The 27848-nt window shown below is 38.8% G+C and overlaps 1 protein-coding gene across 1 annotated transcript in view; it reads right to left on the bottom strand.

Annotated features, from left to right (window-relative positions):
* The window catches only part of fmn1 (formin 1), a 304321-nt gene that overhangs the window by 209879 nt on the left and 66594 nt on the right, over window positions 1-27848 (bottom strand). The window contains exon 6 of the mRNA XM_052015214.1: window positions 26906-26967. Within this exon, the coding sequence (XP_051871174.1) occupies window positions 26906-26967 (62 nt within the window). The remainder of the gene's footprint in view (window positions 1-26905; window positions 26968-27848) is intronic.

Genomic DNA, 27848 nt, shown 5'->3' with positions numbered 1-27848 from the left:
TTGCAAGCATGTGATACTGTTGAGATGCTGATTTTCAATCTAAAGTTAATTGTGATGAAATATTTTCAAATAATTTCATAATGCTACTCTGGCAAACAGCCTTACAATGCTAGTAAATGATGTACTTTACCTTCTTACTCATGCCCAGATTACAGCGCAGCCTTACCAGTATTGAGGCCAAGTCTGGTGACATAACTGAGATACGCTTATGGTTTTAACTCTTGAGTTGACCAAACCCTTAATCAAATGGTGTCAGCTGCCACAATTGGGATTAAAAGAGGCACAAGTTAAGTCTCTCTTTTTTTGATTTGGAAAGATTCTTTGTGGATTCTCCCGGTGAAGGAAAGGTCAGATCTCCCTCCCCACAGGCTTGGGCATCTCACTACTCCTCTCGCTCATCTTTTTGAGAACCATTTTCCAGGATCTTAAAAAAGCAAGCTGTAGCTACATAACTTCCTACTCCTGGCTATTTCAGGTGGGACAAAACATTAGTATTAAAGTTGTGGCTCACACTCTGAATATCTAGATGAATCACTGCCAGGTAAAGCAAGAAGAGCAACATAGTAAGGATGCTCATTTATTCTTCCTAAACACTGAGGCCAATGCTATACTCTTAGGACCTATTTTTTTCCCATTTCGCATGCCAGGTTCAAATGGCCTCTCTGACTAAGTTTGCCAAATTGAAACTAGTAGCCTGCCTCCATTAGAAACTCAGTTGAAGCTCTGTTCATGAAGGATCCTTGCTGAGATCCAATCTCTCACTCTGGACCCTTTGGAGTCGAGACTCGGGTGATGAAAGAGCATTCAGCTGACTAATTGTATGCGTTATGCAGACTCCATGAAGAGCAAGTTGTGAAATAATGTTCACAACTGAAAACAATAAAGAAAGCAACATTCATGAGTTGGTTCCAAACAATTGCTTAAAAAATGAGGGAAAATATTATTAAGAAAACCACCTGACACCATGATATAGAACTGATAAAGAACAAGGAGATCTTTTATCCAAAGCCTAGCTGAAAATATAACAAATCTTTATACTGCTTTGTTTGACCGTGAATTCCCACCCTGCCTTATGTAAATGCTGGCAGGAGGGCATGGTCTCATTCGTCTAAGCACTTTATCATCACCTCTTACCTCCTGCCCAAGAAACCGTAATTAGTAGTGACATTGAGAGTGTTGTGTCCCAGGAAAATACAACAGACAGTGGTGAAGTTTTGTTGTGAATATGTTATAATGTACTTTGAATAAGTGAAACTGTTGGCATCTTTTACATTAAAGTTATCTGCAAAATCCTGTCAAGTAATTACAATTTTCTGTAAATCCATGAAAAGCTATATGTTTTGTTTTAAGAATTTCTCTATCCCTTAGATTTGAGGAAAAGAACAAGAAGAATGTGAAGGAAGAGAGGATGAAAGTCATGAAGTCTAGTAATTTAGATGCTATCAGATACCTCGTTGAAAATTATGCCAAATGGTCTATAAACTAAGAGATGGTAGATAGATTATTTAACACATACAGTGCTCCAGAAGACCATGGAACTGGGCAGCAATATGTGAATTCTGTTGGTTACCAGCCATGAACTTGCAGCCTCATTCTTTGGAAGGACAGCCTTGTCACTGGTTGTTAGGGTGACTAGATGAACTTTTACCCTAGTAATTAATTCCAGGCAACCTCAGATGACCGAATTTACACTGTTCAATCAGCAGTGCTTCACTGCATTAAATAAGTCAGCAGTGCCTTGTTCAGGCAAGCATTTCATTACATATCCTTCCCTGAGGACTCACCAAATCACAGCAAGTGAGCACTTAAGTATTAGCCATCGGCAGAATTCTTCCTAAACTTGGATGCCACTGAGAGGCTCCATGTGGCCATTCCCCCAACTACATTAACAGAAAGGATTTTCCTTCTCTTAATGCACAGCTAGCATGTGATATACGTAACCCACATTACATACTATTCCAGAAGTTGCCAGGATTGTGTTGTTCCTTTGCAGTCCATGCTGGTGCCTTTTATGTCAATGAAATATAATAATATCTTAATTAACCAAATAAAGCAACAACGTTCCTGACAGACTGCTCAGTAATCAGACATACCATTTCAAATATCACAAGTGACCCTGAGCCACCTCCCTCATGTATAATTAGAAACAGTCAGTAAAATGAAGGATAGCATGCTACATGTATAATAATTGAACAAATTAAGTCTGCTTTAATGCGTGGATAGGTTGAGTGGAGACCAACAAAACAGTCCAGCAATTCTGTCCGAGATTACAAAAGCAGATAACTTCCCATTCAAAAGGGATTGTTCTTTTCAGTGGATGGTTGCAAAGAAAAAAGGGAAATACCATGTAAGGTTTGGCCTGGAGTGAGAGGAGGCACACACAACTGTTTACATGTAACAAAATTCATCTTCATCAGCAATTTTCAACTACACCATCAACCAATCCAAGGCATTCAGCATAGTTTTAAAACTGGAAGTTCATATTTAACTAATGTAATTGATTTACTTGAAGAGATATTATATCTTTATTCATTTCTAGGACATAGGCATCATCGGCAATGCCAATACTTATTGCCAAACCTCTGCCAGTGACCTCTCATATACTAAAAGATGAACTCTTGAACTCCCAACCTATCTCGTTGTGGCCTTTGCACTTTGTCTACCGCATTGCACTTCTTTGTATCTGCAACACTATATTCTGCATTCTGTTGTCTTTTTACTACCTCAATGTAATTATGTATGGCATGATCTGTCTGGATGGCATGCAAAATAAAAGCTTTTCACTGCATCACAGTACATGTGATAATAATAAACCAATACCAGTGTCTTGCTGGACTATGAGTGAACTATGATGTCAAATACACTGCCAGTGGTTCAGAGTCACATTTAGCTAGATTATAGGCAAGGAGAGGGTGGCATATGTCCTTCTCTAAAGAACATTATTATACCAGCTGGGTTCTACAATCTGGTATTTTCTTGGTCATATGGATTCTAGTTTTTGTTAAGATTTATTTAAGAAACTGAATTTAAACTGCCATGGTGGGATTGAACTCATGTTCATTTGAATTCAGATTCATTAGTCTAAGCTTTCAGATTATTGTCCAGTAATATAATTATTATGCCACCATAGCATAGAAAGTAAATGCCAGTTGTTGCAGACAAAGGAGATGTTGTATGTTATTTATTTGTATTTGGAGAGATATTTAGCACTGATCCCTAAAATAGACTGTGACAAATGGTCCAACCCATGGGATCGATGGGAATCTATTAAAATTTATTCACAAATAACTGGTTAATAAACATTGAATAAGAGCACATGGGCATGGAAATGATAACCATTTACCAGCAGAGCTCCACAAAGTTCACCAAGTTCCAGATTTACCTGTGAATGCAAGATTAATATACATGGTATATTTTTGGCCTCTTTGTGCATGAATCCCACTGTCAATTGTTTATTGCACACTTTCTTTTATCTCAAATTAGGATATGCTCTGTTCTCTAAATCCCTACCCAAAAACACTGAGTGGTATGAATATGCTCTACTCAAACTAAACACACCAAGGAAAGTTAAGCCTTTGCCATTTTAGTCCAACTACACATTTATTGACATGATTAATACTAGTTATTCCTAAATCAATCGTGACATTGAAAATTAATTATTACAAATGTTGATTCTCTTTCTTAGAGCTTTTAATCGCTGTTGGAAATTTAAATTTAGATAATGCAGACCTCAAATTTTTTTTTTTGCTTTTTCATTGCCACTCCTTTTTTTCCTTCACTCTCTTTTCCTGATTTGGCATTGAATTCACTGGGTTTCGCTTTCACTTCCTTCTTGTCCCAATATTTTCAAAATCCATTGGAAATGGCTCACATGGGTTGCAGATTCTCCTACGTTCCTCCCTCAAGTCAAATGATTGCAATTGGTAAGCAAACATTTTAGTAGCATTAACATGATTACTGATTGATCACATTTGCTCCTGCCCAAAAGAACACATCAGACCTTGAACGAGGAAACAAGAGAGAATTTTACTACAATGCAACCCTCTCCCTAGCAACATGGTCAGGGTGAGTTTATTTTATTTTCAATTTGGGAAACATAACACCAAGTGGGTTTTACAAAATCACATGTGGTGGTGGTGGGTGGACAACAAGCCTGCTCTTCAGAGCCAGATCTCTAACTAGGCTATGATAATAAAGCTACCTGGCTCAAATTTAAGCTGTGTTTTACTTTATACACTAGACTGGTTTTCTCTAGATTTGGGAAAACTGGCAGATGATGGGAGTTGAAAGTGGCTGGATTCATCAGAAAAATGCCTTTACAAAAAGGCATGCAATGAAAAGAAGCAGAAGACCACAAGAGTTACTAATTTCTCATTCCCCCACCCACCCCCCACCCCCTGCACTCCATGATCTCCCCAGCCAGTGTGAAAATCACAGTGTACTAATACATCTCCCTTAATTTCTCAGGATGCTTGCCATGAAAACATCTTCACTCCCTGGTCCTAATCAATCAGGACCACGATTGATCTTCAGCATCTCATATTACTTCACCCGATATCCTATCATTCCACAGTTTCCCCTCCTCTCCTTTGGTATGATGCCCCAGGCAACCATGCTCTTAATTTGACAGCCAAGAATCAGTCCACAAATCTAATTCACAATTAGTTTGACAGAACCTCTGGGCAACCAATGCCATTCCTACAGTTTCCTCTCTGCTAAGCTACATCCACCACCTAACAATATCAGAGCCACAATGTCCCAATTAGTATGCTATTTAAATGCAGTTAGATAACACATTCAGTCAAACATTTATATTCCCATCTTTCGAGTGTCTTTTTTTAGGTCATGGCAGCAAAAAATAAAGAAAATATATTTAATTACAGGAAAAGAAGATTGCTGTTGAATTTATGAGGCTGAACTACAGTATTTATTTTCCAAATGTTCTCAGCTGAGGTAACAGCAGAATCATGCAAAAGTCCTAGGGATATGGAAATAGCCTGAAGAATGGTTCCTTTCTCATTTGGCACAGATTGTTCACAAACACTGGGCCATTACCAAATTGGACACAGTTTATAATGGATCATGAACCAATTCAAAATGATATTGAGGACCTTTACTAGTAGATAGAATAATTGTGGGTCCAATTTAATACAATAATATGCAAGGTTATGAAGCTTGGTAGGACTAAAGTCGATGAAGATTATATGTTAAATTGGAGAACTATGTTTATCATCTCAAAACAAGAGTGAAATATTGGGATTTCAGTGTCACAAAAAATCATTGGAACAGTGTGCCTAGACTTTTACTTAAAACAGAAAGAATGTTGGGATGTGTAGCAAGGGATATAAATCCAGAGAGGTAATTCAAAACTGTATTTGGCCCTGGTGAGACCACATATGGAGAGTTGCGTGCAATTTTGATCTCACTGTTTATAGAAGTATATTCAGTAATTGGAGGAAGTACAGAAAAATGTTGATTCCAGAACCCCAGGAAATGATGTACGGGAAAAGTTAATCCTCCTGTGTCCTTTCTCCTCTGGAAAGAAAAGGATGAGAACAGTTATGTTAGAAATGTTTAGAACTAGAATAGCTTTGAAAATAGATCAGAACAAGACTTCCTGCCATGCACAGATTTTAAACATGAGCTACATTTTCAACTTAAAAGGTAACAAAAGAAAATAGTAAACAGTGGTAAGCTGCAGTTCAAGTTAGAGTCATACAGTTACACAACATGGAAACAGGCCGTTCAGCCCAACTCGTCCATGCCAACCAAGGTGCCTATCCAAGCTGGTCCTAGTTGCCTACATTTGTCCCAAATAGCTCTAAGCTTTTCCTATCCAGTTGGAGTGGTGGAACAAGAAGTTCCAATAAAAGGATCGAGGAACAAGACAAATCCTTGTCAAAATATAGGATTTGGGGTTAGCATTGCGCCAAGGGAATATCATAAATAGGTGGATTAATTGGATTGAAAGTCTTCTGACTGAAATTGATACATCAAATCCCACAATCTATATTCTAAATTCACTGACAATCCTTTGCTCAATACACGTCACATCCTCTCAGAAAATGGATTACAATCTGTATCAATCTGAAAACCAGATAACTGCAAAAAAAAGTGCAGAGGAACATGTAAAATACTTAAATATTTGCAAATTTTTAGTGCTTTAAAAGTCACATTTCTATTTCTCCCTGCTCTATTAAACCTTTTAATGTTGAGGGTGGAGTGAAAAAAATCACTATTAACACAAATTGGTCTTTCTTTCTTCATCCTTCCTTTGCCCTCTTTGCCATTTTCTGTCACCTTCTGAACATCCTCAAGCTTTTCCCTCCCCATATTTTCCATATCCTGATGCTTTCCCCTCTATTCCCTTCAACTCAGTATCCTATCCCTGATGTCCTAACTAAGCCCTGCTGCTCGGCAGTTATACCAGCTGCTGCTGTATGTGGTGGTTTAGACTCCTGTCCCCACTTACACTATGCTGAACCACGTCAATAGTGCTGAAGACATCTATTTAACGTTGCAGCTGTTATGTTTCAACAAGAATGGTAACCTCCCAGGCAATAAATACTAAAAATGAGCTGTTGCATGATAATTTTACCACAGTAAAACTGCTGAGCATCCAATATGGTGAGGGACTTACACACTCATTCCATGGTGGAAGTGCAGAATTCATCATACTGGTGAGAGGAGTGTTCTGGGCCCAAAAACGTGTTAGACTATTTAGTTAATATGCACAAAAATGAAATGTATGTTCCACTTTCCTTTCCTGAAAATGATTTGTCGTGAACACTGCCAGTGGTGGATGGGCTACTCTCAGTATAAATAAGTTCACATACAACCTCACCAGCTATCAAAGTTCCTATTTGTAAAAATTCCACTGAATATTCTGAGAGGACAAGCTGGAAATCTTCCCCTAGCTCTTATGATAGTACTGAAGACCAAAATCCCAAAAACATTTCTGTTGCCACTATCAGTGATGCAGGGACTTCACATTTCAGTTATATTCAGTGGTGACCTGCTTGGCGGTGCCCAGCAGACATACAGCCACAGTTTGTTAATCTCATGTAAATGGGCCTCAGTATTGGGCTTCTCTTGAATTTACCTGTTCTGGTGCCAGAGCTAATTGCTGTATTTCCATGCTAGTGCAAACCAATTTCTAGACTGTCAATGTGAAATGCCAATAATTGTCATTACTCAGCATCAAGTTACTAGGTTATATTTCATTTTGGAATATAGAGCAAATTTTGAATAAATTTGCTGGTATTTAATGAGCTCTTTAGGTGGATCAACATTTTAAAATGATACACAAAGTACACAAGTGAGACTTAAATGATATTGGCATCCACACTAGCATACTTTTACGGAGTTATATTTGATTGCCAAATGCCATTTTTCTGTGTATCAAGGTAGGAAAAGAATATTGATCTTTGATGCATCTTTTAGGTCTACTTTTAGTGCATCAGCTGCTCAAGTTACATCACCTTCCTTAATTCACAACTGCATCTCAATTGCTCGTGCAAGCCTATATTTAAGTATCTCCTACAGAGGAAAGCTTTGAAATTTAAAACATGTTTTTTTAAGCAGTCCTCAGTAAAAACCTCATTTTACCTTACCAATCAGACTTTTTGCTCGTGAAAGTTCTGGCACAATGAAAGGATCCTATAGTCAGACAGCATACTGTACACGTCTCTTTTGATCTGTGAGTTTCTGAAATACCAGTAATCAGTGGCAGACTAACTTGGTGCCAGCAACAGAGCAGTTCCTAGTGAGATGCTTCCAAATATGTATGTTTATTAAAACCAAGCAGTCTTTCATTTTATTATCTTACAAAGCATCAACATTTTGGAATCTGATCACGCATAAACTATTTTTAGATGTGACTTCAGTGATACTGGGAAAGCACGAAATACAAATTTAATTAAGTGTTTCTAAGGACTTTGTAAATGAAATGATAAGAAGGGTTGCTTCAGAGCGGTGCTTTACTTGTAGTGAAACAGGTAATGAGACAAACCACACCCTGAAGGTAAACATGGCAACTAAGGCTGAATGTGGCATCATTACTACTGAAGGCACAGAACACAAGAGCAGGAAGGTTATGGTAGAACAATGTTTAATTGCTAGGTAATAGCTGGAGTACTGCAGACACTTCTGGCAACAACATTGCATGAAAGATGTGATAGGAGTAAAAAGCAATTTTGCAACGACATTGGCAGCTCTGGAGAATTTTAGCTACAAGGAAAGATTCTGGAGGCTGGGGTTGTTTCGGAACAGAAAAGGCTGGGGGAATACTTAAAATGAGGTGTTTAAATATTATAAGGGGCCTAAACACTTACAAAGGGTCATTCTCCCACAGTATATGTCAAGAACAAAATTTAGACTTAATTAGTATATTATAGGAAAGGAGAAGAGAGGAAAAACTCTAGTGCGGTGGAGATCCAAAATTCCTTGATCACAATAATGATCACACATCAATCTGCTCCTCCCTCTCCTGCTTCTTCCCCAGGCATGGACATTCTAGCTGGCCAGCTTCAACATCTTTGTAAACAGTGCACTGCCTCTTGTGGTAATACTGGTATTGCTAGCATAGCAAATGACCGATTTTGCCTGTTCCTCCTGCTTGGTGGTTTTTATTCCAGATCAAATCCCTTTTATTATGTTTCCTTTCAATCAAGCCACACATGAGATGTCCCCACTGCAGAGGTGTTAATGTGGATCTTATAAATTCTACTCTAATTTCAGAATAACAACTCATTTGTGAGCTCACCTTGGATGAAACTATACAGGGGTATTCTCTGGACATTGAGGTTCCCAGATTGTGTAAAGTGAAACCAGATTTCCGGCAGTGGCAGTTGACCTTCATGAGATACTCAAATGTGCCATTCATGCAGTCTCCTGTCCACATGTGGCATAATCTTATTCTGATTGGCTGTGGTTCAGAAGGGAAACTTAGATTGCAATGGACCTTAAAGATGTTAATGCATTTTGACTTCAATATTTCTAACACCATTTTAGTACTTCTATCTGTGATTTAGTTGTTTGTTTTCCTTTTATTACAACATTATGCCATTATAACATTTGTTAACTTTGAGATGTGTTTTCTGAAGTAGGGGTTCATGTTGTAATTAAAATAATTCAACATCTATACAATTGCTAGACAATCTAATTATAATCATAACATTTACAATACTTCACTGGAACTGTAATAACCAAAAGATAGAGGAGATATGTGAATGTGCATCCTGTGGGAGAACAAACACACATGATTAAAGTGCAAGACCCAAATGAATACAAGTGATATTGGTGCAAGTTAGCTACAAAGGGAAGAGGTGTTCAGAAACATTCTGAGGGATACATTCTTGGGTTTTATCACTGATAAAAGGACACTGTTGAGTGGTCTTGCTTTGGCAGTGGTTTAGAAGTGCGATAAATCTTCCATATCTGTTTACACAGACATAAGGTACGATATAAAAAAATAATTTTGGCTAGCTCCTCATGACAATTACAAGATTACCAAGGCAGGAACTCTCTTAATATTCAACTCACACAGCACCACCTCTAAGCAGGAAGGCTCTTGTGCTGGTCTCACAAGACACATCACCTGACCCTTGGCTGTTTCTCATCTTTATACTTGTTTTGTCACAACCTCTTCTATTGCTCAGTTTGTCCCTGGATGTCACTGTAAGAATTCCTCTAGGCATTGTCCTAACCCAACCATTTTCAGATGCTTCTTCAATGACTTTCCTTTTAATATAGAGAAGCAGAGAGGTTTGCTGATGACTTCAGTTGCATTGTAACTCCATGGAGAATAAGCAGTTAAAGCTTTACACAGGAGCACCAGAAGGAAAAACTCCAAGAAAAACCAATAATTAGCCAGGAAGTATTACTGCCACAAGAGTGGCAGGCAATGACCATCTCTAGCAAGAAAGTTTTTAACTAGTTACTGGCATGGAAGTTACTGGCATGGAAGTTACTGGCATTGCCATTGCCAGAATCCTTCCATCAACATCTTGGTGTCCTCATCGACCAGGTACTTAACTGGATGAACCCAAAGCTCAAAGACCGAATATTCTACCATGTGTGACTCAACTCCTGACTTCACAAAGCCTTTTCATTATTTACTATACAAAACTGGAAGTGCTATGGAAAGCTCTCCTCTTGACTGGATGCATGCAGCACCCATGATACAAGAAGTCTGATACCAAACAGACAAAGAAGCATGTTTGACTGGCATTGTATTTGCCAAACAAAACATTCACTTTGTCCACTATGACATTGTGGCTGCAGTGATTACAATCTACAAAATAAACAGCAGCTGTTCATCAAAGCAATTTCGACAACAAACTTTCAACCTCCCACATGTAGAAGCACCTCACAGCAAAGTGTGAGTACATTCATCACAAAAGCTGCAACAAATTAATGGAGAGCCTTTCCAGAGGTGATCACATCCCATGATTGAATTAAAACAAAATCCTCTGGAAAGAATTAAAATGTATTTTTTTAACCCTATAAGTCTTTGGAAAAATATACTCAGCTATAAAATCAGAGCAACATCCTAATGTCCTGAAGGAGGACCCCAAAGCTCATGAGATTAACCAGCACCAAAATTCTTATGTGAGAGAACATAGGACCAGCTACCTGAAGCAAAAAGATGCCTTTTGAATTGATTAGTTTGCATTATTTAAAGTTGGAGCCTCACAAAGTCCAATGTGAAATGCTTGTGTGGGTTTATCAGTCATGGAATCCACTTGGCTAAACGGGTAGCAATGTGGGTAAAATGTGCAAACACTTGCAACGTTATCCAAGAAATGTTCTTCATTGATTTCACGAGAATGGAACATTCACCTGAAACTAGGATTCCTAACAGAGGGAAAATGAAACAGAAACTTATGCTTTCACCTAGAATTCCCATCTTTCTAAGGAAAATAGCAAATTCATGTTCTCCCACAACCCAGGAATTTTAGGTCTTTTGTGGATGCTTAAATGTCCACAACCTTGCCATTGAATAACCACTTCAAAAGCACAAAGGTGCAAAGCTCACAGCACACCATTCCTACTACCTCAGAACCATGACTGGGAGCACACTTGCTGATGCTAAATTAAAAGCAGGTTTGTCCTGTGAACTCAAACATATTAGAAACCAGGTTGAACAGAGACACAAGAGACTACAGATGAAACTACCCAAATTCATTTCAAATTGTACTCCTGCTGATGGCAAAAAAAAAGACTTCTAACTCAATTTCCTAAGTTTTTAATCACGAGGTTGCATCTTTGCAATGCATAATCTATCACTGAATGAAGAATCAGTTTCTCAGATTCAGAATTTCAGTTTTATTAATAAGACTGTTAATTCACATAATGCACAACAGATCATGCCATTTTGCCATTTCTGTTTCTCTCTCCACAGGTGCTGCCTGACCTGATGATTATTTCCAGCATTTTCTGTTTTATTAATGAACACCTCCAAGATGGCTTATCCGCTTCAGAGGTGCATTGTGATTTAGAAACTAATTAGTGTGGTTGTGAATGTCACTAATCCAAGTAGTCATATGACACATTAGTGGTACAAATGAGAAAGCTATGAAAATAAATGCTGCAAGCACTAAGAGATTGGATGAAGTGTGGCAAAAACCCCACAACATCTTTCCACCTGATAATCTCTTCTCATGACAGAACTCACAATAGATAGTCTGTATTGGGAGTCCTATATTGAGCATGTCATGGCTTGCCCATTGTAGCTAACTGAGGATGTTGGCTTGGGAAAAGACATTGATGCTGGTATGCTTGTTCCTCCAGTGAATTTGGAGCATTTTGCAGAGACAGAATTGGTAGTATTTTTACAGTGCCTTGAGATGTCTGCTATATGCACTTTCAATACATAGCCAACCTTTTCCACAATTCTAATAATGCAGACACAAGGAATATTTTGTCACTGTTTTTGAATCTTTTCATTGCCGCATAACAACAAATTTCATGACATGTATCAGTGATAATGAACCTGATTCTGATTTTAGACTTTTGGTCCATTATTCCTTTACCTTGCAGTTCAAGGGAATGTTTTTGCACGGCCTGTTACCATGCTGCATAAAAAGAGTTTTTTAAAAAAGTTTTCAAAAGTAGCTTAGTATCTGGCAAGTATAAATTCAGAAGAGGTTTAAAATTTCTTTAACTATTAGGTGCATTTTACATTTTAAAAATTCTCTTTTTGTTTTAAGCCTTAATTCTAAAGAAAATGAACTGCTCATTGTCATTGTGGAATATTACCTGCCTGGATTTTTTCATTGCACTGTAGTTGCATACGAAGGTCGCTTGAGAAAGAATATATCGTCTCAAAATGCAAAACAAAACGAATGGTTTTCTAAAAGGCAATTTCTCTTTAAATTAAAGCATGGTGGTTCGCATATGAAATGCATCGTTTTTTTAAAATGTAAGAAGGAGAGTATGCAATGAATTAATATCCTTCAATATGTTCAGGTAATACAATAAATCAAGTAAAGCTGCAATAGTTTAACCAATCATATGATCAAGCCTCAGATATGCTGCCAAACTTTGATTTATTTGTATGTTTGAAAGATGCAGACAAGTATAAATTGCTTTTCCTCTTGTTGAGGCCCAAAACAAGAGTCAGATTACTTACCAGTAGCTAGCAGAAGCCAAGACACAAGGCTCACTCAAAATTGAGCCAATCATCATTTTAACAGCACTCAGTCCTTTGCTTACTACACCTCCAGAGGTAACTTCCCTAATGGTAGGAAGTGAGGAAGTGAATGTGGGGGTTTCTTAGACTACCCATAGGGGCCCTCAAGAGGACCTTGTGCAGCCTGGAGGTCCCAGTAATCCTTGTAAGTAATCCTCTCAGGACAAAGACTCCTGTTCTTACCTTCACCATGGAAGGGAAGATTTAAAATCATTTGGACCTTCAGCACTCCTTTCAAGAATTGCTGGTTGGGTGACTATAGTAGTGGAATGTGTGCTCTAAGCCCACAACGCCTGTATTCTGCTCAGCTTTTACAGAATTTTCCAAGTATTGAAATGAAAGCTGGGTGCTTTACAAATATAAATTAAAATATCACAGATTTATTACTTTCACTATTACTTTCTTGACTAAGACTTGCCTCTTCTGTTTCAGTACAACTTTGTATTTGAAGGCAAGTGCAAAATATGTAATACTTCAACTGTGTCCTCTGGCTTGATATCATGATTTTCCTTAGTTTCTGAACAAACCTGCATTTTTTTGTAGATAATTGCTCATTTTAATATTGCCTGATGACTGGTTACAATGCTACAAGTTCATAAAATATTTTACAGTTCATTTAAATATGGTTTTCTATATCCTTTCTTAAAACTTTCCTTTGCTGCTCATCTTAACATTTTACATTCCCTCTTATCATCCTCCTTCAGGTTTTGCAGAACACTTCTTTATTTCATATAGTTTTGGGGGGGGGAAAATTTGAGAATAAGCTCAAAGCCTCCTTGGAAAAAATGTAACATCCTCAGTGACTTTTGTGAACACCGGGCCAAGACTGCTGCAAGTGAAGAAGCAGCATCCAGGATGGTATTAAAAACCACAAGTCCATAGATCAAGAGCATGCAAAAGACCTGCAAAAAGCCAGGGGGAATGCACTACTTCACAAAATGGACCCCAAAACTCTGTCAGGTACCTCCTGTCCCTTCTGTGAAGAGTCTACAGTTCTCACATTGGCTTCATCAGTCACCTCAGAATCCAAAGAATGGGAGTGAGGTAAATCACCTTAATCTTGAGAAAAAAAATAATAGATTTAGGATAGACAAAAGTTTTGCCCTAGAACTTCCCCATACAACATTAAAATATTTTCATTTTACATTCATTTGTTCATATTTGCAATAGAAACTGATAATCTACATCGGACACATTCTTCTTGCCTGTGGTGATGCTGCCTCTAGTGGAGAATGGAGTATTTGCAGAATTACAAATATATCATAGTTATTGTTCATGGTAAAGTATAAATATGAACAAATACAAGATTTATAATGGGAAAGAGAGAAGATCTTTCAGAAAATAAAACAAATATCTTTTCCCTCTGAGATTAAAAAATGACCTGAATATTTACATATTTTGTTTGCATTTATAATGCAATCCCTTCTTTGGCCTTTTATGCAGATTGCTTTTTTATCTGTCTAATACATTAAATAACAACTTACATAGTGCCTTTATTGTAGTAACATCCCAACGAGTTTTATAAGATTGATAATAGGCAGAATTTGACACTGAACCTCATAAGATTGATATTAGGCAGAATTTGACACTGAACCTCATAAGGGTATATTTAGATGAAAAACACTATGATGCTGGAGGAAGTCAGCAGGCCAGACAGCATCTGTGGAGAAAAGCAGGCGGTCAATGTTTTGGGTCAGGCTCCTTCTTCGGGGCTGAAGATAAAAAAAAGGGGAAGCCCAATATATAGGAGTGAAAAGCAGAGCAGTGATAGGTGGACAAAGAGGGGAGGCAGGGTGGGCACAGGGTGGTGATAGGTAGATGCAGGTAAAAGACAGTGAAGAGCAGGTGTGGGGGAGGAGGGGAGAGCAGATCCACCGGAGGATGGGTCAAAGGTAAGGAGAGAAAAAAAAGAAGTGGAGGGTAGAAAAAAGAGAGAGGCTAGGAAAGGGAAGAAGAGGCATGGTTGGGGGGGTGTGGGGGGGAAGAGGTTTGGGGAACTTAAAGTGGGAGAATTCAATATTCATGTCATTAGGCTGCAAGGTTCCAAGACGGAAAATGAGGCGCTGTTCCTCCAGTTTGCACTTGGAATTCTCCTGGCAATGGAGGAGGCCGAGGACTGACATATCTGTGATAGTGTGGGAGGGGGAGTTGAAGTGACTGGCAACGGGGAGCTGCAGATCACGGTTATGGACAGAACGCAGGTGTTCTGCGAAATGGTCACCTAGTCTGCGTTTGGTCTCACCAATGTACAGGAGGCTACACTTGGAGCACCAAATGCAGTAGATGAATTTAAGGGAGGTGCAGGTGAAACTCTGTCTCATCTGAAAGGACTGTTTGGTCCTTGGATGGAGGAAGTGTTGGGGCAGGTGTTGCACCTATGGCGAGGGCAGTGGAGTCCCGTTGCAGTGCTTGGTAGTGGGGTCCTGTTATCTTCCCCTCTCCACCCCCTCCTGCCTTTTGCAGGGACCACTCTCTTCATGACTCCCTAGTTCACTTCTCTCCACCCCCCCCCCCCCCCCACCCAGCCATACCCCTCCCACCCGGGAACTTTCCACTGCCCCTGCCATAGGTGCAACACCTGCCTCTACACCACCTCCATCACCTTCATCCAGGGACCCAAACAGTCCTTTCAGGTGAGACAGAGATTCACCTGCACCTTCCTTAATATCATCTACTGCATTTGGTGCTCCAAGTGTGGCCTCCTCTACATTGGTGAGACCAAACGCAGACTAGGTGACCGTTTTGCAGAACACCTGCGCTCTGTCTGTAACGATCTGCATCTCCCCGTTGCCAGTCACTTCAACTCCCCCTCCCACACTATCACAGATATGTCAGTCCTCGGCCTCCTCCACTGCCAGGAGAATTCCAAGCATAAACTGGAGGAACAGCAGCTCATTTTCTGTCTTGGAACCTTGCAGCCTAACGGCATGAACGTTGAATTCTCCCACCCCTTCCCCCTCCAAATATGCCTCTTCTTTTTTTCCCTTTCCTGGCCTCTCTCTCTTTTTTTTCTACCCGCTTTTTTCTCCTTACCTTTGACCCATCCCCCAGTGGATCTGCTTGTCCCTCCTCCCCCGCACCTGCCTATCACTATCTCTTACCTGCATCTACCTATCACCACTTTATGCCCACCCCGCCTCCCCTCTTTTGTCCACCTATCACTGCTTTGCTTTTCCCTCCTATACATTGGGCTTCCCCTTTTCCTATCTTCACTCCTGAAGAAGGGTCCTGACCCAAAATGTTTCCCACCTGCTTTTCTCCACGGATGCTGCCTGGTCTGCTGAGTTCCTCCAGCATCATAGTGTTTTCAATCTAGATTCCAGCATCTGCAGTCCTTTGTTTCTCTAAGGGTATATTAGGGCAGGTTATCTAAAGCCCTATCAAGGAGGGAAGTTTCATACAGGAGAGAATGTAGGTAAATGGAGAGGTTCAGGAAGATGCTTCTAAAGCTAAGACCCCACACAACTGTAGACACAGATGTCAACAGAACACAGATGGTGGTGCTGGATATATTTACAATTTATGTTAGTATGTGAAGAATCAAAGCACTTCAAAATAAATGACTTGTGCTCATGCATCAAATGTGGAACAAACATTAACTTTTGTGAAGTTACCCCAGATTGTGCTAATGTGCCACAGCAATATGCATAAGCAAATGCCTAAACTGATATTCAACATGCAAATAAATATAATCTGTGCCCCTTTTAAACCTCTGTAGCATGACACAAAATATTGTTTACTCAGTGGGCATTTCCTTTCGGCTAACTAAAGAAGTACATTTTCATTTTTTATTTTGAGATCAGTGCCTTGAAATTAGTTCTCTCAGAAATGTACCATTCTCTCCACAGTTACAAAGGAAACACTATTAAAGCTGTCTCTGAATTTACTCTGTGAGAGATCTGCAAATGGTTTCTATTTTTCAGTAAAACTCAGGTAATTTGCTATCCAATTATTTTTAAGTCCAGATAGTTTGGTATCTGGGCCACTGTGTGACATTTTCTATGTTCCCTTTAACTCATTAGGGCCCCATTTCCTATACCACCTTTAAACTCACCAGGCCCCGTTTCCCGTGCTCCTTTTAAACACATCAGGGCCCTGTTACCCTTGCTGCCTTTAGATTCCAAGGGGTCACATTTCCCACACTCCATTGAAACTTACCACCACGCTGTTTCCCACTATCTTTTAAACTCTCAGGGGTCTTAGTTCCTGTAATCTCTTTAAGCTTACTAGAGTCACTGGAGAATTAATTATACTAGTGTGTACTGCTAAAAACGATAGAATTAATAGTGTGTGGTGTAATATCAAATAGTCTGTAAAATCTGCCAGTCTGGCACCACCAAAGTTCCAAGGCTGCCAGTTTATTGGAGTTTTACTGTAATTCTACAATTCAGATGTATTTTATGATTGTAAGAGAATCCAACCAAGACCCTATTTTTTCTCTTTGCCAAGGAAGCAAGCCTCTGGTGGTGAAATCATTTCATATAATGTGTGCAGAAAAAGCAGCTCTGTGGACTTTAATATCTTTCTGGTGGCAAATCGTCTGAGTTTTAAGCCCCAACTGACCACAATATTCTGGCAATCTGTCACATGGAGAATCAGGGAGGCAAACACAATGGTAAACAGTACTGGTAATATATGGTACTAGTAATACATGACACTACCAGCCTATTACGTGGAGCCATTAGAAAACAGTAGTGCTATTGAATGTTCTTTGCTGCCACAGAGATACTGTAATGAATTCTAAAGGGCATGAATTGAGAAGGCAGTAAGACAGAGCGGCACATCATTGTCCCTATTTACTATTGGCACTACAAAACAATAAGAACTGTAAGGATGGTTTGTGAATGACTAAGTACAAAACTTTGTAATCATAATAATAAATAACAGCATAATAATAAATAACATGCATTAAAATCTATCCCCAAAGCACATGCTGTATTAAAAGTAATATCATACGCATTGATGAAAGACATGAAAACCAATTCACAATTCATAAATAAGTTCCACCTCGTTCCAAAAGAGCACCATAAAGGATTAATGTTATTTATATAAAAACATGCCTACTTTGATTGTCCTCCTATCTTAATTTTTTTTAATATAAATTGCTGATTAAATAAAACTAACTTATTGAGAAGTGCCATTTGGAATAGGTAGAAATCTACTGGAATCTGGTTGTGGGCCAATTTTGTCTCATCTATGTAACTTGGACAAGCTGTTAGTGTCTTTCACACTCTCAAACTGTCACTTGATGAACTTCAGGTCGATTACCTCACTGGAGGTGGTCTTTGGGTAAGTCAGGACAAGGGATAGGGTGCCATTGATAGGTGGCAACTGAGGAGCCAACAGAAGTACAGCAGCACCTCTTCACAACACTGCCTTTCTACTCTTCACAACACTGCCTTTCTACCCTTCACTGAATGATAAATCCCATGTGACATACACAAGCAAATTTACAGAGGCAGGCTTAATTACATTAGCCCCAGCACTCATTTTGGGACCCTCAGCGTGGTCACTGAATAATGATCTACCAATTTCAACTACTTTTTTTCCCCTTGACATTCTTTGTGAGGAGGATTCAGGTCCCCTCATTTTTGCCTTGTTGCGCCAGTTTTGCATCTGTTATCATGAATATTTTGAAAATTTGAATCTATGAATGAAACCATAACACATGAGACAATGATACATGAGACTAAATATTCAGACTTCTTATGGAAGAATTATAATAAAAACACTACTCTATGCAAATGCCACATAAACACTTCTCCAACTTAAATAGCCAGTGTGCAAAACAAGTAACATTAAAATTTTACTTAACACATGAACAAGTGTACACACACTCCAAATAGAGATGTACAAATGTGAAAAATGCTTTTCAAAAATAAAATGGAAATACAGATTTAATTTACACAGCTTCAACACAGACAACAAAACAATAATACAAAATATTGCCCAGAAATATGATACCCTTAAGAAGCTGGACAAATACTACCTTTCTAAAATATCAGCCTACTCTCAATCATCAGTGCTATCTAAACACTCAGACACAATAATTTGCTTACTGTTGCTCAGTTTGGAACCTATTAGGAATCCAGCAGATCATTTACTGGAGTTGACTTACTGGGGCTGAGATAATATCCAAGACAACTGTGGATCTGTACCAACCAACCTCCCACTATTTCTGCCTTGTAATAAACAATTCCCACTTAATGCCTTAGAATATTTTTTTCATTTACATGGCTAATATTACAACACAAATCTTTTCACAAAAATATTCAAACATACAGATATTTTCTTGGCATCAGAAAATAACGGAAAAGGGTTTTAATATGATTTGGCAGGTATTGGTCCATCTTAAGGCATTGCATTTTTGGCTAGCCACATGCTTGACCTTGTCTGCCTGAAAGTTCTCGGAAAATGCAACATGTTATGCTGATTAATGGATGGATTAACTTTTGCCAGATAGGACAACAGAAAATATGTTTCTGAAGTTGTCTCAGAGCCATACAAGCATTAGATTGGCAATGAATAACTTTTGCTCTGAAAGAGTAATTTCCTTTAAAGAATGCTAAAAATGTGTTTAAATGTATGATGTGATTGAAGAGATAGCAATAAGACATAAGCTTTATCATAAGTTAGCAGCTCTCATCTCAGATCATATTCATTTCATTTACAATGACATAATAATTCAGGCAGAAATTTAATGTGTCACTTCTTGGCACATATTGGGAGCACCTATCAAAAGACCATTTGCTCCCAATCTATCCAACCTATCCAAGTAGACAGAAACTTTACAGGCTGAAATTGTACAACTTTGTGATGTGCCCTCCTTATTCATTCCAAACAGCAGGTGAGAAAAATCCTTCCTCCATAGCTTAAACATAAGTACGGGGGGGGGGGGGGAATATTAAGGTGTTTAACTATTTTGAAAGTAGGTGAATTGCCAGGCCCTGATAAAATGTGTCCCAATGAAGCAAGGACCGAAATAATGGAAACGCTGACTACAATTTTTCCAGTCCTCTGGCTTCAGGTAAAGTGCTGAAGGACTTGAAGAATGCTATCATTGTAATAACGTTCAAAAAAAGAGAAAGGATAACTGAGTAATAACAGGTCAGATAGGCTAATCTGAGAGATGGAAAAATTAAAGGGAAAAATGTCTGAGGTAGAGCATAAATTATTATGTTGAGATTAATCAAGGACATTCAGGATGGATTTGTTAAACAAACTAAAGATTTGATTAACTTGTTTGAATTGTTGAGGTGGTGACAAGAAGACACAATGTGGGCAGATGATTTGATCTGAATTACATTGATTTTGGGCAACTTTTATAAAATGCTACAGATAGCTGCCTAGTCAGAAAAGTAAAAGTCCATGGGAACAAAGGAAAGACAGCAAGATGAATCTAAATTTTATTAGTGACAGGAAGGTTCAAGAGTAATGTTCAAGAGGTGTTTGGGTTTGTATTAATCTCCTCTCAATGTGCAAAAAATGTCAGGTCATGTACACGTAATGTGCCCTATTTTGTATATGAAACTATTAGGTACAATTGAATTTCAAGCATATTCCTCTTTTTGAAACAAAATAATGATGCTTAAAGTTCAATATATTGAGACCTCCACTTTCACTAACCCCTCCACTATCACAAACTCCTATCACCTTCACCTCCCCTGCAGTAAAAGCACTACAGATGTCTTTCCTTGCCAGTGGTACATTCCACTAATCTCACTAGGGGAAGGAGACATTGTGATCTTTCATGTGAAATCTGAACTAGCCAAACCAAGTGAACTATGCTACAGACTAGATTCTCTGCATTCCCAACATTTAGTGCAGTTTCCTGGGTTCAGACCCTTCCAAAGCAGTCTTGAGGGCAATATTTTTATTTCACTAATGTGAGATTGTTCTGACTTTTCCACCTCAAACTTATCTAAATCAGATAGAATTGCTGGAGCACTTCAGAAACCAGGTGCCATTTTTTATCTACTGGACCATACTAATAAGAGGCAGGACAAACAATGTTCAACAGATAAACTAGATTATTCTTATCCACCTGTAAGATGAACTCAGTTATTCTCTCCCCAGCGCCACTGCCTGATTTGCTGTTTATTGCTGGCATTCTCCTTTTGGTTTCAGGTCCCCACAACACCTCTGACCTGCATTTCGCATCCTGTCTCTCTAACCTCCTTCATTAATCTATTAACCAGATGGCTCTGTAAGCATTGAAATCACCTGAACAACCCTGGTCTCACCCAACTTGAGATATTCTTTGTCTTATCCATTCTTTCCCCACCATCACAGCAATTAAAGACCAACTCATTTTCTCAGTTCTGATGAAGGGCCTTCAACCTAAAGCATTAACTCTGTTTCCCTATCCACAGATTCTGCCTCAGTTCCCGCATGTTCCAGCATTCTATTTTTATTCCAGATTCCTATGATCTGCAGGGTTTTTTTTGTAGTTCAAATTATTATTATGCTGAAGAATTGAGGCACAGATCTCATCACAAGATTTATTTTTTATTTGCTGCAAACCTGTTTAAAAAATTGTAAATTTCCCTTTTCTGGTACACTGCTTAAAAATTAATTATATTTTCTTATGTACCTCTTTACAATGAGACCATTTGGGCCAAAGAGTTGATGCCAGCCCTCCCATAAATCCCATTCTCTTACTTATTTCCCTGTGCTCTATTCCCTCTCACAAGCCTCTTGACGCCCCCCCAATTCTCCAACCATTTTAGGGGCTTTAGGGGTAATTTACAGTAGCCAACTATCCTACCAACTACCATATCTTCCATGTGAAACTGGAGCAACCAGGGGAAAGGTAAAGAGACACAGGGATAATGTGAAAGCTCCACATAGACAGCACTGGGGGGTTAGAATCAAATCTGGATCGTTGGAGCTGTGTGGCAGCAACACTTACCTGATAAGTCACTGGATCAAACATTAACCTGAGTGTTCATTGCATTAAATACAATAGCAGCACAGAGGAAATATAATAAAGAATGACAAGGGAAAATGTAGGTCTCCGTCTTTGCTCCACACTTTACACTCTTAAATTGTTTCTCAGATTCTGCTTGGAAGAATTTGTTTTTGGGGGAAGAAAGCCAAGCACGTGGGCACATTTTGGATGTCAGAGCATCAATGTAGCCGTGTTGAGTAAGGTTGATTTCCAAAAGTGAGATAGATTAAATCTTTATTAAGCTACAAATAACATGAATCCTTACATTTCAAAACCAAAATGAGCAAATGCCAATCCTCACAAGAGACAATTGATAGACATAGTTTATGGCTGTTACATACTGAAGTGGAAGGTCTACACTTAATGATCCCACTATCACCTGACCCAGTATAAAAGAAGTTTCAGCTCTTTTTGCATTATACCAAAGCTCATACTTTGAGTTCAGTATGCACTACCTTTCCAATCTCTCTATTGTCAATAATGTGCCTCTCTCTTGCATCTTAACCTATGATAATTAAGAGACCCAGGGATCTGAAATCAGAGTAAACAAGAAAAGCAACCACCTGTTTCCTCAACCAGACTGAAGTCTCCTTACTCAGACATGTAGACCTTGACATTAGGACAGCATAGTGGCACAGCTAGTGGAGCAGCTGCCTCACCAGTCCAGCAACCCGGATTCAATCCCATGTGGAGTTTGCACATTCTTCCCATAATAGTGTAGGTTCCTCCCCCGGATGCTCTGGTTTCCTCCCACATCCCAAAGACGTCCATGTTGATAGGTGATTGGCCACTGTAAATTGCCCCTAGTGTGTGGGTGAGTGATAAAATCTGGGTGGAATCAATGGGAATGTGATGAGGATTAAATAGGGTTAGTGTGGGATAAGACTAAATGGGTGTCTGATGGCTGGTGTAAATTCAATGGCTGAAGAGCCTATTATTGTGCTGTCTGACTCTATGACATTTATTAACTCGAGGAGAGCAGGAGATCTAATACCTCATGTGAAACTCAGAAGAAAGTTCAAGTAAATCTCCAGGTAACTTTTTAATTCAGTCAGTTAATTAGCATTTTACTTCTGGGCATCCAAACCTCTGCAGTGGTTGTAATGAAGGCCCCATCGGTGTCGTTTCAGCTCCTTGATTTTCAAGCTGAGGTCTCAGATGGGATTTAAAGGAGTAAGTATTGGAAATAAAACGAGCAATGAAGATGAATTCCAGACAGATAAAGGCTGCACCATGGTTCAACAATGCCTCACTTAATAAGCTGCTAGAGTTAATAAGGAGTCAGAAAGACAACTTCTTCCCCAGCAATGGAGGGAAGAAACTTGCTTTAAACAAATTCCAAGCCCTCCATAGCAGGAGATTTGTGCCATGCAGAGTGGTGAGTTTTCTTGGAAAAAGGAGCACACTAGCCCAGTCTGAGACTGGGATGAGGCACAGTTGCCAGGTGCTTCATCTGTCTTTCATTCTTCCCTTTCAATCTTACTTCAGTACAATTTTTTTGTACACCTACTTAGCCTACACAAGCACCTATCCTTCCCTTTCTAAGCACTGTCTCAGATCCCATCTATGCATTGATCACATTCACTCAGCCTCATCCTTTTGCAGCTGCTTGCCTCTCTTTCATTGTCACTTGCACCAGATCAATGGTACATAGGTTGTTACAGCCTTCATTGCTCTGTACTTTGCACTGGGTCTTCACTGAAGAAAGTAATGTCCCAGAGATAGCTGTAAACTGAGAAATGAAAGGGATGGAAGAACGCAGGAAAACTGTTGGAGCTATGGGCTGATGTTCCCGAGACCTGAAGGATTTCATGTGAGGGTTTTAAACGAAGTGACAAGTGAGATAGTTGATGCAACTATTTTAATTTTCTAAAGTTCTCTAGATTTGGGGAAGATTCCATTAGATTGGATAATAGCAAATGTCAAAAAGAATTGTCTTTGTTGTTTGACACTCTTTTTCAAACAAGACCATGACACTTAGTCTATAGTGTTGCGATGTGCAAGATGGCAGCCTCAATTTGGGCTCAAAGGTTCCTTTCACACAGTTGACAGAAGTGTAGGAATGCTATAGCATCAGTGGTTCCTGATCTTCAAGATTCTCTTTTCCTCTTTGCTTCCTCCATTCCAGCTTCCTCATATGAGTGAGCACCACTTTTAATGCAGGTGAGCCAAACAGGACAATTCAATGTTTCTCGTTCCCAGTGGTATGCGTCAGTGTTGAAGAGCTTCAGGGAAGTTCTAAGAGAGTCTTTGAATCTCATTTTCTGTCCACCACGTGATTGTTTACACTCAGTCAGTTCTCCATAAAGTAGCTGCTTTAGTATTCTGTCATCAGACATTCTTCTGACATGTCCTGTCCACCTGTTCTGTGATTCCTTTAACAATATGTAAATACTGGGGAGGTTTGCTTAGGACAGAATCTATGGGTCTGGAATCTTCTCTTGCCACTCAATGTGGAGTATTCTGGACAGACTGGTCATGTGGAAGTGGTTGAACTGTGCCTTGATTCCTGAGGAATCTTTTCAAGGTTAATGTGGAAAGAACGTCCTTTGGAAGAATGGTGAATCTGGTGCCGATATTTAAAAGGGGATCATGCATTTAAAACAGAGATGAGGCAATTTTTTTTCTCTGAAGGGTATGAATCTTTGGAACACTCTTCCTCAAAAGGAAGTGTCTTTGAATATTCCTAAGGCAGAGGCAGATTGGTTCTTGATAAGCAAGGGGGGCGGGGAGAAGGGGAGGTTACCAGGTGTAGGAAGGAATGTGGAGTTGAGGTTACAATCAAATCAGTCAACATCTTATTGAATGGCAGAGCAGACTGGAAGGAGATACTCCTGTTAATTCACATGTTCATTAATCCACTCATTCTAGGGAAAAAACTAACACAGAACATAGCAGAGAACTAGAAGTGAGCCTGCATCTAATTACTACCACATAAATGCAGAAGAGAACATGCTAGAGGTAAAGTGGAGTTTAGGGAACCCTGGCCATTAAGTATGGGGAGAAAGTGACTTCTAACTGCCTGGTGATACAATTAAATATCAGAGACTTAATTTCAATAGCAATTGTAACACTGTACTATGACAAATTCAACATTCTTATCTCAATGATACTTATTCATATTTTTTAAACATTTGACAGGACCACCACGGATGCTGCTGCAGTGACTGGATGTCACAGGAGCTGAATCCTCTTGAGGAAGCAGTGTCAATGGACACATATGCACAACAAGCGCCTGTTCAGATACACCCAGTTCAGTTCAAATGAGGCAGGAGCTAATGGTGGGAGTAATATCAGTACTGGATAGTCAGTGTCAACGTTGCTTCAGTGAACACAAATGCTGGACTACGGGGCCATCAATAAAAAGAGAAGTTGATGAACAGCAGAAAATAGGCAGAGCACTGACAAACCTTCTGAACACACAGAGCACAAAGACTTGGCCCCGAGCACAAGCTGGCTGATGATGCCGAGCAGTAGAATGATGCCTTCTTTCTCAGAAACATCAAATGCTGCAATCAAATGTCTTCACCTGCAGTTGGCATCACTTTCACAAAACATAACCATGGGTACATAGACTTTTCTGACAACTGCATTCTTAAATAAGATAACAGATATCTTAGTCTCACACTGCTGCAAAAGGTATGTGTCAAAAAACTTTCCAACAAAGTGCTGAGCCAAGAGAGGGATGATGGAGAAAGATATAGAAAGAAGGACTCCACATGCTGTGCAGACCAGAAGAATCTAATCTGATCGACATATTAATAATATTGAGTACTAGCATACTTCAGTGTCTCAGTGAATTCAGCCTGTTACAACATTCATTATTATTGCATCTACACCTTTAGTACGTCGAGCACTTATAGATCAAAAACATGTCTCTAAACGTTGGCTGTCAGTATCAGAGGCTAGAAATCCAATTTTTGAAAAGAACTAATTGTACCTTCAATTATCACTCATAACATGTTTTTGAACTCAGTCTAGGCTAATATAGTCCAGATGCACAGCAAAAGTATAAACCATGCTCTTGCTAAATTATTAAGGTGCCATAAAAATTGTTGCAAGACACAAATGGTTATGTGGGCAGACTTCAAAATGTATATAAAGGGTAGTTAATTGAAATCCTGACAGTATTGTAAGTTAATGTGGTGACAAGATAATGTTCAGGCACAGTTGCACTGATCAACTGATTGCTAATTGGCAGTGCTAAGACATAAATCCCCCACACATACTTGTAAAGCACGCATGGGAGACTAAATGAGTTTTCACCTCAAGCAGTTTAGTATATTTTATAACTGATTACGATTAAGCATTGAAATACTTCAGGTAATTCTTACTGCAAAACAATATGCCATTACTTTCATCAATGGATTGAAAACCGAAGGCTTTTTTTTAAAACATATTTCACATTTTACTCTGTATTGTTACATTTATTTATTTGAAACCACCTGCTCCAAAACACATCAACGGAGCCTAAAATAGAGAATTGTACTCTCATGTGGAACATAAAATTAGCCGCTTTGTTCAAAATGCAAACTTCCCTTTTGCATTGGTTGGCTTGTCAGTTTATTGCAAACAATTTAAGTACTACCTAAAGTGGAATAATATTTCTCACAGAATTGAATCAACATTCATCTCTTCAAATTATCCACCAATATTTCTACAGTTCTTCCAGAATATAAAAGAAATACAAACAATGCAGTTAAAATTACAAAGATTTCTGTAATACCGTGCAAGCTCTCAAACTGTAATCTTTTGGAACCACAGAAACACCATTAAGTTATTAAACAATTATGAGGTTTCTTAAGAGAATATCAAATTCATTACAATTTTCCATGATGTCTCTTCAACATTAGTACTTCTGGTGTTGATAGATTACTATGATTAGTAATATGAAAAAAATCCTAAACACTCAGCATGAACATTTGAAAGTTGTACTTCAAAATCTCTGCATTTGTGAAGTCCAAAGGATTGACATTACAGTGCTTTTTTGTATATACTCATTTTAATGCTAGAGTAGCCTGTTTATTTCAAACAATTCAGGGTGCAAAATATTTGGTAGGGATAAAAAACATTGATCAGCTGATATACTGTCCAAGTTTCCTTTCTACAAACATCATAGCCAGTAAATTTGGGATTAGTACATAATAGTTGGCCAATCCATATTATCCATTGCGCCCATCCTCAATTAACTCCTTTAAATGGTGTAGTATGTGTCAGAAAGTATGTTTTAGTTTCATTCAGAGGTAATTATAAATTCTTACCTGTAGGTTTTCTATTTCTTTCTTGTGCTCTCGCTTCAAATATAAAATGGCAGCATGATATTCTGTGAATACAAGACAAGTGAAAGTTTATTTGATTTAGTTACTGTGTACAATAGAATAATAATTCATTAAATTACATGTTTCTTCAAAAACGTCAACTTGCTTTTCTTCACAAACATTAAATTTTTAACTATTTATGGTTTTTGAAAGATTAATGCACTCAAAAGTTGCCATTTCTGCAAAACGACGGTGGAATTCACTTGCACGAGATGTGATGGAAGAAGGTAATGAACAGGAGAGGAATGTACAGACCAGAGTGACTGCAGTTATCCAAAGTTTGCATAATTTAGAAAATGTCTCTCACCTCTTCTAGTTGCAAGAAATTATATTTACCACTGCCAATTTTTAAATAAGAACTGTACCTTTGAACAGTTCAGCACTAAGACTAAATCATGTCGAAGATACATCTAGGTGCAACTCCCCTTGGGCGGTAACACAAAACTCGTGACATTTCATACTCAGACAAATTTTTTCCCCATTGATCAGATTATTCAAATGTTTTTAAGTTCAAAAGAACTTCAATGTCAATATGCAAAAATGGGTTAAGATAGAGAGTTGCATTTCCCTTTTAAGCAGACATTATTTTCACTGATTCATCTAGAAAAATAAATAATGCACTCATTCTGTTCATTTTGTTCACCTGCCTGCATGTGCTCCTCACCCTCCCCCCACCTTCTTATTCTGGCTTCTGCCCTCTTCCTTTCCAGTTCTGATGAAGGGTCTCGGCCTGAAATGTCGACTATTTATTTCCCTCCATATATGCTTCCTGATCTGCTGAGTTCCTCCAGCACTTTTTGTGTATTGCTCCAGATTCCAGAATCTGCAGAATTTCTTGCGACTCTGTTCATTTTTTTAATGTCTTCCAAAGTTCATTGCATCCTCC

This window comes from Pristis pectinata, chromosome 1 (genome assembly GCF_009764475.1).
Source record: "Pristis pectinata isolate sPriPec2 chromosome 1, sPriPec2.1.pri, whole genome shotgun sequence".
In the NCBI taxonomy this organism is placed as follows: Eukaryota; Metazoa; Chordata; class Chondrichthyes; order Rhinopristiformes; family Pristidae; genus Pristis; species Pristis pectinata.
The sequence above is the reverse complement of the archived record's forward strand: the minus strand, read 5'-3'. Positions and strand labels throughout refer to the sequence as shown.